The 16,692-nt window shown below is 59.8% G+C and overlaps 2 protein-coding genes across 15 annotated transcripts in view; one reads left to right on the forward strand and one right to left on the reverse strand.

Moving 5' to 3' along the window:
- The window catches only part of LOC102877986 (uncharacterized protein C17orf62 homolog), a 5,456-nt gene extending 3,753 nt beyond the window's left edge, over window positions 1-1,703 (forward strand). The window contains exons 6-7 of the mRNA XM_025046994.1: window positions 1-117; window positions 517-1,703. The exon at window positions 1-117 is cut by the window's left edge and continues 26 nt beyond it. Of these exons, the coding sequence (XP_024902762.1) occupies window positions 1-117; window positions 517-637 (238 nt within the window). The 3' untranslated portion in view covers window positions 638-1,703. The remainder of the gene's footprint in view (window positions 118-516) is intronic.
- HEXDC (hexosaminidase D) overlaps window positions 1-16,686 on the reverse strand; it is a 21,336-nt gene extending 4,650 nt beyond the window's left edge. The window contains exons 1-13 of one of the 14 annotated variants that reach the window (XM_015589709.2): window positions 16,126-16,681; window positions 14,483-14,621; window positions 13,307-13,416; window positions 11,618-11,705; window positions 7,834-7,998; window positions 6,560-6,743; window positions 5,787-5,858; window positions 5,215-5,410; window positions 4,445-4,527; window positions 3,287-3,365; window positions 3,116-3,217; window positions 2,909-3,005; window positions 1,864-2,253 (exon numbers count right to left, since the gene is read on the reverse strand). In XM_015589709.2, coding sequence (XP_015445195.1) covers window positions 1,927-2,253; window positions 2,909-3,005; window positions 3,116-3,217; window positions 3,287-3,365; window positions 4,445-4,527; window positions 5,215-5,410; window positions 5,787-5,858; window positions 6,560-6,743; window positions 7,834-7,998; window positions 11,618-11,705; window positions 13,307-13,416; window positions 14,483-14,566 — 1,587 coding nt within the window. In that variant the 5' untranslated portion in view covers window positions 14,567-14,621; window positions 16,126-16,681 and the 3' untranslated portion in view covers window positions 1,864-1,926. Of the gene's footprint in view, window positions 1-1,698; window positions 2,254-2,765; window positions 3,006-3,115; window positions 3,238-3,286; window positions 3,366-4,444; window positions 4,528-5,214; window positions 5,411-5,786; window positions 5,859-6,559; window positions 6,744-7,833; window positions 7,999-11,617; window positions 11,706-13,306; window positions 13,417-14,482; window positions 14,622-16,125 lie in introns of those variants that run through there. The other 13 variants (XM_025046990.1, XM_025046991.1, XM_015589710.2 and 10 more) reach the window with 13 other exon arrangements.
- Between the last annotated feature and the right edge of the window lie 6 nt (window positions 16,687-16,692).

A 16,692-nucleotide genomic window follows, 5' to 3' on the forward strand; every position in this document is an offset into this window, starting at 1 on the left:
CGTGAACGTGGAGGAGGAGAAGGTGCGGTACTTCGGGAAGGGCTACGTGGTGGTGCTGCGGTTTGCGACGGGCTTCTCCCACCCGCTCACCCAGAGCGCCATCATGGGCCACCGCAGGTAAGCTGAGGGCAGGCGACGCGACCAGCCAGGCCTGCCTGCGCCAGGTGGCCCTCACAGCAGACCGCCCAGTACGGCAGGTCAGCAAGAGAGGAGGGCCATGGTGGAGGCTGGGGGTCAGGCCTGCCACCACCGCTATGGGATGTTGGGACCCCTTGGGGACATAAGGAGCCCTATGAGGCCAGAAGGGACGGGACCTTGGGTCCCTGCAGGACAGTGGTCTGGGCTGGGGCCGGGTGAGGGTGGGACCAGGATGGAAAGGGGCTAGTCCTGGTGGGGAGCCCTGGGGTGCCCAAGGTAGATGGTCCAGAGTGAGACTGGTGTGGGTTTTTGGCTGTCGTGGGGGGCTGGCACCTACTGTGGTGACACGTCCTTCTTCCTGGCACCGGCTTGGCCCAGTGACGTGGAAGCCATTGCCAAGCTCATCACCTCCTTCCTGGAGCTGCATCGCCTCGAGAGTCCCGGGGAGCTGTCCCAGAGCAGTGACAGTGAGGCCGATAGCCCCAGGAGCCAGAGCTGACACCCATGGAGCCGCAGCCTCAGTTCTGACGGCGCTTCTGTAGGCCCGACAGGCTGCCAGCGAGCCTCCCTCCACGTCACCCAGCTGTGTCCCTGGCAGCGAGGGGGCAGGACCCCCGGCCACTTCTGTTTGATCTGCCCTGAGCAAAGCCACAGCTGGAGCTTCTTGGCAGGCACAGGGTGTCTGGAGAAGGCCCGGGTCTGGGCCTCTTGGAATCAGATGGGCCCTGCCCTGGCAGCGTGGGCTGTAGGGTGACTGGCAGCACGGCCCGGTCTGGACGGACCTGTCCCACAACCCACCAGCCACATGGGACTCAAACCTCTGAACCGAGGACACCCAGGCCCCCCAGGGGGCGGGGCCAGGGCTGGTACCTGAGGTAGAGCACGAGCTGGGAAGGCTGTTGTGCCAGCCCAGACCCTGCGGGGCTCCAACTGACAGGTTCCAGCGGGGGGCCAGCAGCTGGGCCAGGCTCTGAGGACCCCAGCACGCCCCGCTTCATCCAGCCTTCTGGCAGCACCCCTCTCCTGGCCATATGTCCTCAGGTCACAAGTGAGGTGCTTGCCTATGGCTCCTGGGCTGCTGCAGCCCCCCACAGGGCCTCCCTGGCACACAGATCCCTCTACCATGATGGCTCATGTTGGACCCAGCTGGGATTGTAGCCATCACGGGGAGCGTGCCATCCTGGAGGTCCCTGCGCTCAGCCCAGGTCCCCTTTTCCAGCCTCTAAGCCAGGGCTTGTCCCTCAGAAACCAGGTTCCGAGCTTCTCTTGAGCCCTGGGAACACCTAGCAGCTGGGCCCATGTGTGTGGGAGCGAGTGGGCACTGGGAGCACCTCAGCAGGGCAAGTGAGGCTGCACCTGGGGATAGTGGAGCGAGCCAGGGACACCGCGGGGTGTGGCTGCCTGGGTGACACTAAGGACAGCAGTTTCTAGAGGTCGTCTCCCTTCTCAGCAGGCCATCCAGCCTTTAGTTTGGGAACATAGTCATTTAACCCTGTTGAAGTTATGTTTTTAAATAGTTAAATCTAAAATGCTTTTTCCTAAAATAAAAGTGTGAAACGCTGTGATTAGCTTCTGGTATATTCATTCATCCCGAGGGCTGAGGTGCTGTCTAAAGATGGGGAGGGGTCTATTTGCCCCCCACCCAAGTGCGGACTGGGTGGTTTTGGATCTGCTGCTGGGGCCCCCGTGGAGGCCTGACCATAGCCAAGGCTGGGGTGTCGAGTCTGCTAGAGCCATCAGCCTGCCTTCTGGCCTCTTTTATTTCAAAAACGTTCACATCTGTGTGGATCAGTGAACACGTGCGCGTCCGTCCACGTTTCCTGCTCCTCTCCCCAGCGATGACCGTCTGCACTGTGGGCGCTGCCGCAGGCTGGACGCAGCTGGACGCTGGCGTGGGGAGGCCCCCGTCAGGGTTCCCGACCGGGGTCTGGGCCGGGGCTGGCCTGAGGGGACGGAGTGCCAGCCGCTTCCCCGAGGTCCTGCAGTAGCTGTTGCAGCCGCCGCAGGCTGGGGTGCACGTTCTCCTCCAGCCACTCGTCCACGGCGTCGGGGTAGAAGACGCGCTGCAGGGCGGCCTCCAGCTCCCCCGCGAGGGCGCTCCACCTGGCCAGGAGACTGCGGGCCCCAGACGGCCGCGAGCGCCTGGTGAGGGCCTGGGCACGGCTCCCGGCCTCGACCCCATGCGTCAGCCCGGCTCCGGCCCAGTCCCCGTCCGCGCTGTCGGGCACCAGTGAGCAGGTGTCTCCGCCCACCACCTGAACCTGGGACGCACTTTATGACTGGCGGGCAGGGTCGTGCTCCGTGCCTGCACCAGCCAGCAGCCGACAGACAGCAGCCGACAGACAGCACCGAGGGGGCTTCCAGAGCGGCGAGCCAGGAGACACCGGGGAGGGCTGGCTGCCAGGGACTCTGTGTCCACGGGGCTGGGGAGGACTCGGGCCACCCCAGGCCACCTGGCTCCATGGTGAGTCTGGACCCCTCCCGTGTCATTCTGGTCCCCCCCGCCCTTTCTGGCTGGAATTCCCAAGCTTCTCTAAGGGGAAGGGCACGGCCAGCTCAGCAAATGTGCTTCATCTGGGGGCCCGTGGCTGTGATACCCAGAAAGCTTGCTGTAACCAATCGCTACATTGCTGGCGCTAGGCAGAGGCACCCTGGGCGGGCGCACGGGCAGAACGGGCACCTGAGCGCCTGGGGCTGGATGTGCTGGATCATGACCGGGTGGATGAGCTTCCGCCTGCGGTGGTAGGGGCTGAACCAGCCGGTCACGTACCTGAGGGCAAAGCCACACGCGAGTGGGCCCCACGCGGCTGGCAAGGCGGCCTCGTGCAGTTTTAAAATACATGTTTGAAATGACACGTTTGAAACGACTGGGAAAAAATGTAAAAAGTTGTTTCCTCTCTAGAAACTCCTGGTGCGGGACAGGCCGCCCCCTCCCTGTCCCATGGGGGCTGGGGGACTCGCTCCCCTGCCCGCTCACCTGTCCCTCTGCAGTAGCTCGTCCACGGAGCTGTGCAGGTGGAGGCTGACCTGCGTGACGAGGGCCAGGATGTCGCTGCCAGGGAAGGAGCCAGTCCCTGCACTGCACAGAGAACCGAGGGGCTGAGACCAGCACCGTGGGGGGAGGGGCAGGGCGGGGGGAGGGGGCTACCTGGTAAAACCGGTGATGTTCAGGCTCGAAATCCCGAGGAAGTTCTCTACTCTTGCTTTAACGTCTTCGGCAAAGCCTCCTGAAACCAATCACAGACGGGCGTGGTCGAAGGGCCTGGAGGAGGGAGGGCGGGCTTGCCTTGCCCTGGCTGCCCTGTCCAGGCCTCTAGGCCTAGACGGTGGGTAAAGTGGCCCAGGAGGGCTGCTGGCCAGGCCAGCCTATGTGTGCCAACCCCAAGGAGACCCTGCTGCTTCCCATGAGACACGTGAAAACGTGTTTGTTCTACTAAAACTCAGAGGAGGCCGCATTGCTGGCAGCACCCCACCGGGGGGACGCCAAGTGGCAGGGTTGCAGCTGGGCTCACACGGAGGCCCCAGAGCCACGACGCAGGCAGGTGTGCCCAGACCTCCAGGACTCGTCGGCGTGGCGGGCAGGGCGGGCGCAGGGAGGTAGCTGTGCCGTAGCCCCAAAGGCAGGAGGCCGGCCAGCCCCGCAGTCAGTGCAGCGGGCAGGGCGGGCGCAGGGAGGTAGCTGTGCCGTAGCCCCAAAGGCAGGAGGCCGGCCAGCCCCGCAGACGCGGGCACCCAGCTGGCACGCGCGTGTTCTTCCCTGGCCCCTGGATCTCAGCAGCCCGACGTGCAGCCCGGGGAACACAGAGCCCAACACCCGTCCTTTGGCCACTCTCGACACTGGATGCTGTGCCGGCCACTGGACGTGGTGCCGGCCCAGCATCCTCGCTGTGGGGGACGTCTGTCTATGCCAGCTCAGCTCCCCATGGCGCCAGTCCACACACACACAGTCCCGTGAGCAGCCCGCACCCCTGATCCGCAGCTCCCATGAGGGGCGAGGCACTGTGTCCATCCCCACCCTGCCCACACTGGGCATCGGGGAGTCAGTGTGGTGCTCGGCACCCCACCCTCGATGAATTTCTTTAGGGGTTCATTGTCTCTGGGGGCAAATCCACATGCAGGTGGGCCTTACCTTCCCCGCCTGTCTTGGGTTTAGGCTTGGAGGCCTGGGCTGGCAGCAGCGGGGGGTGGCTGCCCGGGTGTGGCACACCCTCCCTGATCACTAATGCAGACTGGTCCAGCCCCGAGGACGCCTGCCTCCACACCTGCTGCCCTCTGCCCGTCCTCCTGGGAGGAGCAGTGACCGTACCGTGCAGGAGTGACTGCAGACAGACGGCCAGGGACGGGATCCCCACGGGCAGCAGCTCGCACAGCACGGAGAAGTGGTCATACCTGCGTCCAGAGAGGGCGCTGAGCTCTCGCCACCCAGCCAGACGCCCATGAGGCCCTGCCTGCAACTCCGGGCTCTCCGGTTGCCCCTGAAATCCTTAACGAGTCGGCCTCTGACTCAGCTTCCAAAGGAGGACGAGGGTCAGGGCTCAGCTCGTGGGCCTGCCTCCAGCGGTACCCGGGCTTGGGGCGCCTCCCACCCCCACCCCGGAGCACAGGGTAGGACGTGCGGCCAGGATCTGGCTGGGACCAGGGGCTCATTTCAAGCCACACTTTTAAACTGGTATGAAATCCTAAAGAGCTGGCCTCTGTCCTCAACCCCACTGTATGTGAGCTGTGAGCGTGTGGCCTCTAAGGGGCCGTGGGCATGCACGTGGGTCAGAGAGGCGTGGCAGCCAGGGGGGCAGTGTGCTCCGTGGCCCTGACACCCAGCAGCATCCCTGTGCAGAGTTAGGAGGTAGCCGTGCCCCGTGCCGGGCCACACAGGACGGCCATCCCAGCGAACACACGAACTGGGGGCTGCCTGTGAGTGAGGGGCCCAGGTTCTCCCCATACCCCCAGAGCACCATCCCTTCCCTTCCGCCCAATGCAGGGAGGACAGAGGCCCCCCCGGACACACGAGAAGGGCAGTGGTCCCAGGACCAGAGCTGCGTCCACCCTCGCAGGATGGGGCAGCCCGCGTGGCCTCACCTCTGCCAGCCGGTCAGGACGATGCCCTGCAGCACGTCTGCCGGCCCGCTGGCCGCCACCTGCAGCCACTGCACATGGTTCCTGAGGTGGTGCTCGGTGGGCGTCAGGGCCTGGCTCGCCCCCGTGGCCCCCTTGAAGGCACTGGCGGCCCAGAGCCGGGAAAACCCGCACTTCTGGTACTTCTCCATGAGGAGGGCTGGGCGGGAAAGCGAGAGTGGTGACGGGCTGGGCCCGAGGAGGCCGCAGCCAGTGGTCCCACAGCGCGAACGCCCGACACCACGCTGTCCCCCGGAAAACGGACAGGCGCCCGCGCCCACTGGGCCCAGCTCCGGGGGGCTTCACGCCAGCGAGAGCAGCTGCCGCGCTCACAGGCGGCCCGCAGTCGAGCGTTCACTGGGACGGCCATCCTGTGCGGCCCGGCACAGGCCACAGGCTGAGGACCGTACCCCAGCGGCCGGGGCTCCTGGGGAGGGGCCTCCGTCATGGATTCTGACGGGCCGCGGGCCCAAGGCCCTGCCTTCCCCGGCCGGGCAGTGGGGGCTCTGGCGTCTCCCCAGCAACGCGGTACTGACCCTTGCCGTGCACGTCCAGGTCGGCCCCGTAGTCCCAGAGCACGGGCTGCGCCAGCTGCGGCACCCCTGACGCTGAGGGCGGAGAGAGGCCGTGAGTGCCCGGCCCGGCGGGCGCCCCTGCCCCGCTCCTCTCGCGGGAAAGGGGGACGCAGCCGCCTTCTCTAGGACACGTGGCCCTAACACAGACTCAACACGATGCTGATTTGGGTGGCGATGCCACAGCCACACGGCCGGCCGTGGGACTGACCGACTGCAAGCTGACTCAGGGGCACCAGAAACACACTGGGGTGCGATTTAATTCTAAATTCTAATTAAAGCCCAGTGGCCACACGTGGGTAGTGGCTGCCGTGAGGACACCTGGGTCTGGCAGAAGTGTGGACCCTGGAGCACGGACCCGCCTCCGGCCGGGCTGAGCAGGCCACGCCGACCCTGTGTCTCCCCAGAGCCTCAAGCAGGTCGGGCTGCGGCCAGAGAGGCCGCTGCTTCCCCCGTGTGGACCTCGGCCACGGCCCCTGTAGGGAAGGCCTTGGAGGCCAGGTGGGGCCGAGGCGGCGGGGACCCCAAGGCTGATCAGGACCCTGTCACCCTCGCCTCAGCCCCTCCGATGGCCAGGGCCCTCGGGGCCGCGTCCAGTTCAGACTCCTCGCTGCCGTCCCGCCAGCATCTAACGCAGCGTTGGGGAAAAGGCCCTTTGTGTGGATCTAAAACACGGGCCTGACGCCTGCCAGACGGCAGAGCTTTGCAGACTCACGGGTCTCTCCTGCTGAGCTGACCTGTGAGCTGGTCCTCGGGGACACCCCGCAGCATGTCGTCCCACAGCAGGGGCGTCGTGGCGGGGTGCCGGGCCAACACGTGGCTGGCCACTGCCTTCACGTGGGACAGACACAGCTTGGCTTTGGTGTTCTGCTCTTGCTGCAGCCACCGTCTTGAGGCTTCGCCCTCCCCGAGGTAGTAGACCTGGGAGGAAGGAGGATGGGGGGACTCCCTCCGCATCACTGTCCCCACCGGGGACACACGCCGCGCCCAAGAGCTGCCTGTGAGGAGGACGCGGCCGCGAAGGAGACCCTTCCTTCATCGCCCAGACCAGACCTTCCACCCAAGACTTCCTGCCACAGAGCCGGGGGCGGAAACAGCCCAGGTGTCCACCAGAAGGAGGCCACCACCAAGTGGTCTGTCCACACGCTGGATACGGCTCAGCCACGAGCAGGAGCAAAGCACAGCGTGCTCCGCGGGAAGCCAGACACAAAGGCTGCACAGCGTGGAGCTCATCCAAAACGTGCCGGCGGGACAAGTCCGCAGACGTGGGGAGACGAGGGGCTTCGGGGACTGAGGGAGGGGGGGAGGGGGCTTCCTTCTGTGGGACGAGGGGTCCTGGATTAGACAGTGGCGGCGGTGCACAACATCGTAAAAGGACTTGGAAGTCACTGACCCCTCCTCTAAAACGGTTACGACGGCAAGTTTTACGTTATGTGTATTTTACTGCCAAAGACTTTCCTCTGGAGAAAAGGATCAAGTCCTGGGCTGAAATGGCTGCAAACCAGTGTCCTAGCTCAGGCCCAGCCACGCCCCGTGGCTGGCCGGGCACCGTCCCGGCCCGGCCGAGCTTCTTGAGAGGGAGTGAAGCAGAAAGGGCGCGGGCTGGGGACCCGGCCGGGTACCCCGGGGACCACCTCGTCTGCCTAGGTTCCACGGCCCCGGGTAAGACTTCCTCCCACCAGAAACCAGTGCGAACACGCACCCGCCACCCGAGGATGTGCATCTGGCTGTCCCGCCACTGGGGGTGTGGGCAGCACGGCCGCTGGGGCCCCGGCCCCTCCCTCGAATGGCCGCAGGTGTCCGCTGGGCCCGCAGGTCCGCCTGGGTGAGGCCACAGTTAGTGGCACGAGAGCCTTTCCTGGGCACCTCCTCCCGGACCACCCCTTCATCCTTCAGTAGGTGGGCTATTTTTCCGTTTAAGAGGAGAAGCCACGAGGTAGGGGAAGGTGACCTCAAAGCGAAGATAGGGGACCGCTGCAGGACTGGGGAGCGGAGCGGTAAAGGCACCCACCTCGTCGCAGCCGACATGGAGCCACCGGGCCTTCGGGTGCAGGTCCATGACCTGGTCGATCATGGCTCCAACCAGTGCCAGGGACTCCGCCTCATGGGGGTTCAGGGTGTTGGGGAAAAGCGCCACTTCTCGGAGGTGGGCCAGAGCCTTGTGCTTCAGCACAAACTGCGGAGAGATGACAGGAGGGAGCTTGGTGACACGGGACAGACGCTGGCACCTGAGCTTCCCGCAGCACAGGACCCCCTGCGAGGGAAGCCTGTGCCCCTGGCCCCAGCCTCTGAGGTGTGTCGGGCCGAGCCTTGGTTTAAACTTCTGACACCTGCTCAAAGTCACTGCTGAGGGCCAGGCGTGGCACTGTGAGGACGGCCTCGGCCAGCCGAGGGGACGCGTTGACGGGAAGCAGAGCCCTGGCCTGGTGTCCAGCAGCTTTGTCCCAGCCCTTCCTTTCCCTCCAGTTCTAACTGGGCCTCGCGAGAAGACGGAGTAGACCAGCTCCGTCCGCACGCAAGATTATAGGCCGGGCAGACTTCTCATGTGGTTTGTGAAGAGGCTGGCACATCTCTCCCCAAAACAGGAACAAAACAGAACCATTTGTCAAAAACCGTCTTTTCAGGGCTCCGGAAGTCAACCAACGGTGGACAGCAAATTGAGAAGTGCTGGTTCATGAGACTGGGAACAGGGTCTGCAGCCTCGGCCTGGGTGGCACCCGCTCCTGCCCAGGGCTGGCTGTAGGTAAACACAGCCCCCTGGGGCACTGTCAGTAAAAGCAGCAAACTCTCCCAAACTCTGCGATTCCCACCAGAGTGAGCTGCCAGCAGCTGGAGATGTCACACAGTGCAGCACGGCTGACTCGGAGCACATGTGGGGGTTGGGGAGGGATGGGTGGAAAGTAGCCATGGCAGAGCGAGAGCTCTCTGAACTCTGAATGCGCCCCCCCGGTCCCCTAGGCACAAGGTGGGATCTTACAGGCTCAAGCACAACAGCTGCCCAAACCCTGGCTGACCACCAGCTGTGAAGTCAGAGGGATGATCCCTAGGAAGCCAGGCTGAAAACGAAAATGACGAGAAGCTAAGTGGCAGTCTCAGCGACACACCCAGCCAGGAGAGGCCCTGCAGAGTGAGTCCAGGCCACTCACAACCACCTGCAGCGGGGAAAGTCAGGTTTGCTATAACGTATGATCTGAAATGTCTAATTTTCAACCCAAAGTTATGAGATGTGCAAATAAACTAGAAAGTGGAACCCAGACTCAGCGAAAAAAACAATCAACAAACTGACCCTGAGTGAGCCCAGATGTTGGACTAATCAGACAATCATTGCAAAGAAACTAGTGTGAATCTATTCTCAGAATTAAAAGAAATTATTCACAATAATAGAAATGAGAAAAGAACATTTGGTGGGCTCGGCACCAGATTTAAAATGTCAGAAAAATGAATGATTGAGACAAAAGATCAATGGAAATTATTCAATTTGAATAACAAGAGAGAAAAGGTAGAAGAAAATGAATGGAACCTCAGAGACCCAGTGCGAGGTGACATCAGGGTGACATCGAGCATGACGGTGTTATGTGCAAAGGGGATCCTAGAGGAGAGGAGAGAGGACAGACAAAACGCTCGAAGAAACAGCCCAAAACTTCACAAGAGTGATAAAAAATAATAATAACTTACAGATTCACGAAGCTCAACGAATCCCAAGCAGAATAAATACAAAGAAACCCACAGGGAGACACATTGTAACCGAACTGCTAAAAGGCAAATAAACAGGAAATCTTGAAAGCATCAAGAAAAAAACAAAACAAAACACTTTTACGGGAATAACGTGGAATCAATGTTCATGGATTGAAAAAGGCAACATAGCAAAGAAGCGATTCTCCCCCAAACTGATTTACAGATTTAACACAATTCCAGTCAAAATCCCAGCAAGACTTCTTGTAGATACATAGACAAACTGAGTCTGAAATACATATGGAGAGACAAAAGAACTAAAATAGTGAAAACAATTCTGGAAAAGGAGAAAGTAGGAGGGATCTCACTACTTGATTTTGAGACTTACAATAAAGCTGTAACAACCCGGACAATGTGGCCGTGACAAGGAGCTGATGCGCAGGTCGGTGGGACCGCACCGTCTAGGAACAGACACTCGTGAAGACGGTCAGTGGATTTTTGACAAAGGCGCAAAGGCGATTCCCAATTCCAAAGAAAAGACGGGAAATGGGAACCTCAGCTTACACCTCACGCCGTACACAAAAATGAACTCAAAACGGATCATTAGTCTAAATGGAAACTGTGCCAGTGTAAAACTTTAGAGTGAAACAAACAATCTTCACGACCTGGTAACTGCCAAGAGTTCTTAGAAATGGCACCCAAACCATAATTCGTCAGAGAAAAACATACATTGGATTTCATCAAAATTAAAGACTTTTACCCTTTGAAAAACGCTAAGAGAATGAAAAAACGAATTACAGACTCAAGAGAAAATATTTGCAAATCATATATCTAACGGAAGACTTGTGTCCAGAATACACAAAGAACCTTAAAAACTCAACAGTTCAGAAAATGAAATGGGCAATACACTTGAACAGCTGCTTCGGCAAAGGGGACACGCTCATGGTGAGGGGACACAGGTAAACGCCTTCCTCCGGGAGGGGCCGACCCTGCCGACACCTTGACTTTGGACTTCTGGCCTCCAGAGCTTCAAAGAACGAACCCTGCAGCTTGAGGCCCCTGACTTTGTGGTCCTGCACGGCTGCCCCAGCACAGACCCGGCCCGAGTGTGGTGTGACGGGCGGCACTGTGACACCATCGGACTGCCTGCGGTGGGCAGTGGGGGGCGGGGGGCGCCGAGTGATGCCGGCGCAGCCGTTAGGAAGGTGTTCAGTGGGCCAGGTGCCGCTGCCACAAGGAGGGTGACAGTGGCACGGACTAGAACTGGCTGAACTCTGGATGCCCCCCGCCAAGACTCGGGGGTGCAGAAGCAGCAGGTCTTGCCACGGGACGGGAAACACCACAGGCGCGGGGGGGGGGGGGCTGGAAGGGGCCTGGGGGTCACTGAGGGACCTGGACGGGAGCAGGGGCGGGAACGTCACTGTCCAGAGACCGAGCGTGAAGCGAGGAGGGAGGGGTGTCGGGCGGAGCCGTGGGGCCCGCCAAGTCCAGTGACAGCTATAGGACAGCATGGGGCTAAAGGACACCGAGGCACAGGACAGTGTGGGCTTTGGGGGTGTTGTCGGGGATGCCAAGGCCACTGAGAGTCAGGCAGGAAAGGGAGAAGCCTACCGCTGGACTCGGAGGGCACCGGTGGCCTTGGGGAACCCAGAGAGCACTGCAGGGGGAGTAGGCCCGGAAGGCTGGGGCTGGCTCTGGGGGCGTGACGCGGGAGTGAAGACCCCGCGAGGGGCCGTCAGCAGGTCTGCCGGGTGGACCGGTCAGAGGGAAGCAGAACCCGAGAGCCACCAAGTCCACGTGTGTGTGACGCGAACGTGAAAAGTACTTGACAATCACACAGGAAACACGTCCAAGTGAGAAGAGGGCGCAGAACAGGAGGCAGGTTCTTGCGTCTTGATGCTCCAGGGACGTGAGGAATTGGAGTGAGGGGTGGAGCAGGCCCTGTGCTCCCTCCACCCGGGACATGGGATCTGACCACCCGGGACAGACGGGGGGGGCTGGGGGGACCTCCGGCTACCGCAGGGCAGAGCCTGCAAGAGCGAGCCTCTCCGTGCGGCGCTTCCTGCCTGGGGTGTCCCCAAACCCCCGCCTGGCACCAGGAGACTCCCACCCCTCCCACTTACCTCCATGTGTCCAAATGTCTGCACCAAGGGAATGACCTCTAGCTCGTTCAGTGTGGCCAGATGCAGGATCTCTTTGATTTCAGAGGGGCTGTAGAGAGAGGACCCCCCCAGAGGTCACACCAGCTCCCGGTCCCACGGCCCCAGCCCCTCCTTGTCAGGCCAGTCGCTAACAGACATTCTGAGGGTTTGAGTCGCGCCTGCTCCAGAATGTGGGGAAACGGTGCTCCGCTCCGGCCTCGCGTGATGGTTTGCTCTTCATCAGCTATTCCCACCCAAACGCTACAGGAGGCCAAAGTCCTTTCACCAGAAACTGGGCCGCACAAGGAACCGCGTTCTACAGCGGGGTCGGCCGGTGGGCTCGAGGGCAAACTCTCCCGCCTGTTTCTGTGGCCTGTGGCCTACGGTTGGCTTCTAAATTTTAAAATAGTTGAGAGAAATCAAAAGAATATTTTGTGACATGAAAATTCATATGTGAAATTCATATTTCAGTGTCCATAAACTGAGTTTTATTGGACACGGCCCCATCCACTCCTTTCATGTCACCTGTGGCTGCTTTTGCCCCACGAGTAGTGGTGACAGAGACCACACGGCCACACAGCCTAAAATGTTTACTGTCTGGTCTCTGCAGAAAGAGCTGGCGAGCCTTGGGCAGAGGGAGATTCGGGGATTCTGGCGCTGCGCCTTCGCCCCGTGGGAGCCCAAGCCCCTCCGGATGAAGCTGGTGTGGGCTGCCCGGGGCTGGCGCTGTGGCGACTGCCCCTCCACACGAGCCGTCATTTATGGATTTACTGCACAAAGAAGGCCACTTATTTCCGGTTTTTGTATGTTTCTGAACCATCTCTTAAGTTAATTACGTCTATGAATGTATCGATTATACAATGTTCTGTCTTCACCCAAAATGTACTTTTTCCAAGCTTGACAGGAACCCTGGCTTCTTTATCACTTAAGAAAACAAACAAATGAACAAAACGTGTTGTGTGGGAAGAAAAGCAGCAGCGTGAGGCCCCCAGCACCTGGGCGGCCCGCCCCTCCCCTGTGCGGACGCGGGGCTTCAACGCTTTGGGGTTTCCACACAGAGCCAAACGCCCACAGGACGGCTGGGCTCCTGCCGGCCACCAGCGGGAGGTCTGCTTCTCCTCACCCTCACAAAGGCGGGGCATTACAGTTTTTAAAGGTTTACCAATCTGGTAGCCGAGATGGCATTTCATTGTTGATTTATTGCTATAAGAGGCTCATTTCTATCGGCCATTTTTATTTCTTCTTCGGAGATGTGCTAGCTGACGTCCTTTGCCCGTTCTTCTCTGGGGCTATGCATCACTGATCTGCAGGGATGCCACAGTCTCAAAGCCAGGCGGGGTGCCCTGGGGCCCCGTCTCCGATTTCACTGGGGCCGAGCCTCTCTCCTTGAACCCTCACATCCCCGTGAGGACCCCGCAGCGCAGCCCTCCACCCACGGTGCGACACCAGTCGGGGGGCCCCCGTTGCACTCCACGCCTACCCCGGGTTCGCGGCTCCTCCTTGTGGGGGTCAAAGTCCAGGCTTATTTTCTCTTTTAAACGTTCCCAAACTCTTCTCAGGGAACATGTTTTATTTTTATAAGGGACGTGCCTTTAAGAAGCCGGAGGAGGACCGTCCCAGCGCTGTGAGGTTGTTGCCGGCCCCGCCCGCCCCCCAAGGGCAGCACGGTACCTGTATGCATGCCGGGCCCTCAGCAGCCTCAGGGGACCGTCATATGGAAACATGTCCTCATACTCGATGAGGAGGCCGTTCGCACCCAGGGCACGGAACAGAGGAAATATCTGCGGGAAAGGGGGCTGTCATGAAGGAGGGGCCGCCTGAGCGGAAAGAGACGTGTGTCGCACGTGGACTTTTTGTTAGTGATGGACATGGACGGTAGCTGATGCTCGTATCCGCCGTAAAGGTTTACCCTGGAATGTGTGTTCTGTGTTACAACAAACCGAACTCCAGCGTAGGGATGCGCCCATCTGACGGAGGGGCGGGGGCCGCCAGCCATAAAGCAGAGTGGTCTCTGAACAGCAGCGAACTGGTGGCTTAGCTGGGGACGGGGGGGGCTGGGGGGACCTACAGGGCTCTGGCAGGTTGGTGGTGAGCGCCTGGGAGGAACTGTGGCAGAGGTGAAAGGGCAGAGACCACGCTGTTCCCTGCGACCTCACGGGGGCCTCGCCCGGCCCCCACCCCATTCCATCTTTACTTCAAAGGACGTGAACTTCCATCCTCAAGGATTTCTAGGACTAGGTCACGTCTGCTATACACAGCTGGGACCTCCTTCCAGTCTGCTGTCACGGCCAGGGTGACAAAGGGCACACTGTGGGCACTAACAGCGATGCACCTCCAGGTGAGGGCCGTCGTAAGTTCACGTGACTTGTGACACTCTTGTCGATGTATTCTCAAAGTTTCCTTTCCCCGAGAATCCGGGACGTGCCGGATGGAAGGAGGACATCAGCTTGGGACTAAAAATCAGCCGCCCATACTTCACCAGATGGGTCATCAATACCGGACCGTAAATTAAAGACGCGAATGACCTCATCTCATGCCGACGGCATCTGCAAAGACCCTACTTCCGAGCTGCGTCCCCCACACGGGCACGGGGGACAGGGTTTCAACGTGTCATTCTGAGGGACGCAGATCAGCCCACGAGGAAGAGGTCGGGGGCTTCCTTTGCGCTTCCTGTTTTCCTCTGCTGACCTGGCTGCTGTCCGTTCTGGGAGGCAACGTCGGCCACCGCCAGTGCCGTGACCCCACCCAGACCCCGTGGCGGCTCTAAGTGCCCGTTTCAGAACACCGCTCACGACGTGAAGACCGGACCCACGCGAAGGTGACCCGCAGGTGGAAGGCGGCTCCTACCTCTGACAGGTACGAGACCTTCGGCGGGGCTCCCTTCAGGTCCAAATGAACGAGTCGCATCTGAAACGGTGAGGAGCCTGACATCTCGCCGTCTTCTGTGAGGTCACACGACACAGATCTCCTGTCCGGGCACTTCTTCCTGCGGGAGAAACTCGGAGCTGTGAGCGGGCCAGGGCCGCTTTCTGCCCTTTCTGCTTTCCGTTTCCATTCGAACATTAGCCACGGGGAAGCTCACTCCACCATGACACAAATCAAGATGTCCCCCCATGTTCAAACAGACGGACCGCTGCCACTCGATTGTGATTTGCTGCTAAAGTAGCATACACACCGCTGGTTTCCTTGTAAGATGGCTGTTACCTGTAAAAACACAAAGGACTGCGAAACAGTTTCCTATCTGTACCATGCCAGTGAAAACAGGCAGGTGGATACCTCCAAATGTGTTCCAGGCTGCACGATATGTTTCTTGAGAAAACTTACCCTCAATTTTATTTTACTTTGGATACCATTAAAAATAATTTACAGCCCTAGAGCTCGTCAGCTTGGCTGTATGGAGGAAGAGACCGCAAACTTTCACCCTGGTGCAGAGAAAGCGCCCGAGGATTTAAAGTAGGCCACTGACATGTTAAATAACTACGCTGTGCTCCTGGAATTCATACCATATTCTATGGGGACTGTAATTTTAACAAAGAATAAGGCAAAAATAATTAAAAGAGGCCATTGATAATCTGAAAAATGAATGCGCCACAAGTGTATTGGGCCTGAGCAGTTCATCTTAAAGTATCTGGCGATGATGAAACGTTTGGGAAATAATGAAATCTTGTTTTTCTCCATCTATCGTAAAAACACAAAGGGTTAACGGGAAACAGAAAGAAAATCTCGGTATACTGGTCACGTGTGTGGTTCTAGAGCTCAAGCTCCGCATTTCGCACAGAGGTTCACGAACCCTGCCATGGTGTCTGTACTTCAGCAGGTACACACAGGAAACCGGAGCGCACAGGACCAACCCGCTGGAGTGGAACAAATTATACTCAAGACCATCTCAATGACAAAATTCTTAAGGCAATTTCTAAGTTACCAGCTGAGGGGGGAAGGAATTTTATTTAAAAAAAAAAAAAAAGCATGCTGAAAGCTGCCATGCTTTTGAAGTTGAATCGTTTCAGTCTATTTTCCAGGGCATGGATGTAAAAGGAACACTTTCCAGCTGAGAAGTCTGCAGTGTGGTGTGAGCGTCTGGTGACCAGCAGAGACCCTGTTACTGCTGTAACACTGGGGGAAACTCAGCAGAGACACCCCACCTGCAGCGGACACGTCAGAGTCCTTCACCCTAACCGCCCCGCCCTCCCCCCCACCTCCTCGCACGGTGCAAAGGAAGAGGGGGAGAGAGGTCTGCCATCTCCTCAGAGCGCGGAGCGCCCCGCTCTGGTTCCCTGCTGCGCGGTCTGTGGAAGCGGATGACTTCAGACCGGGCCATTATCAGGCTAAGTCGGTCTGCAGCTGTCCTGGTCCCTCCCGCACCAAGGGCCCTGAGTGGAGTCCGATGGCACCTAATTCCCCAGGTTCAGGAGGGCGGGGCACAGCTCTTTTTAGTTCAATGAATCCTGGGTCCCCGCCCCCCGCCCCACCCCAACCAGTAAATTACTCACCTTCTTCGGACTTAATCCTCATGAATGACTCTCACTGCTAACTCCGCTGATTCAGAATCGGAGGTCTTGCCTGGGCTGGTTAAGTTCTCACTCCTCACCCGCCCGGACGAAGGTTCTCAAGGGAAATTGAGAGCTGTACACAAAGCAGAGGGCTTTGGGGTACATGCGTGCTGAGCACCAGGGTGCCAGTGCCCCCAAGTGGGGCGCGGACCCCGGGAGGGGTGCGCGGAAACCCCAGGGAAGGGCGCGAGGACCCCGGGAGGGGCGCGGGGAGACCCCAGGGAAGGGCTGGGAGATTCCCCCAAGGAGGGCGCAGAGACCCCAAGAACAGAGCATGAAGACCCCGGGATGGAAGCGCGGAGATGCCCCCGGAGCAGTACACAGAGACCCCAAGGAAGGGCCGGGAGACCCCGCAACAGGGCGCGGAGACCCCGGGAGGGGAGCGCGGAGACTCTAGAGAAGGGCTGGGAGACCCTCCAACAGGGCACAGGGACCCCGTGAGGAGGGCGCAGCGACCCCAGGGACGGGCTGGGAGACCCCGCAACAGGGCGCGGCGGGGACGCACTT

The sequence above is a fragment of the Pteropus alecto genome, unplaced genomic scaffold (assembly GCF_000325575.1).
Source record: "Pteropus alecto unplaced genomic scaffold, ASM32557v1 scaffold134, whole genome shotgun sequence".
Taxonomy (NCBI): domain Eukaryota; kingdom Metazoa; phylum Chordata; class Mammalia; order Chiroptera; family Pteropodidae; genus Pteropus; species Pteropus alecto.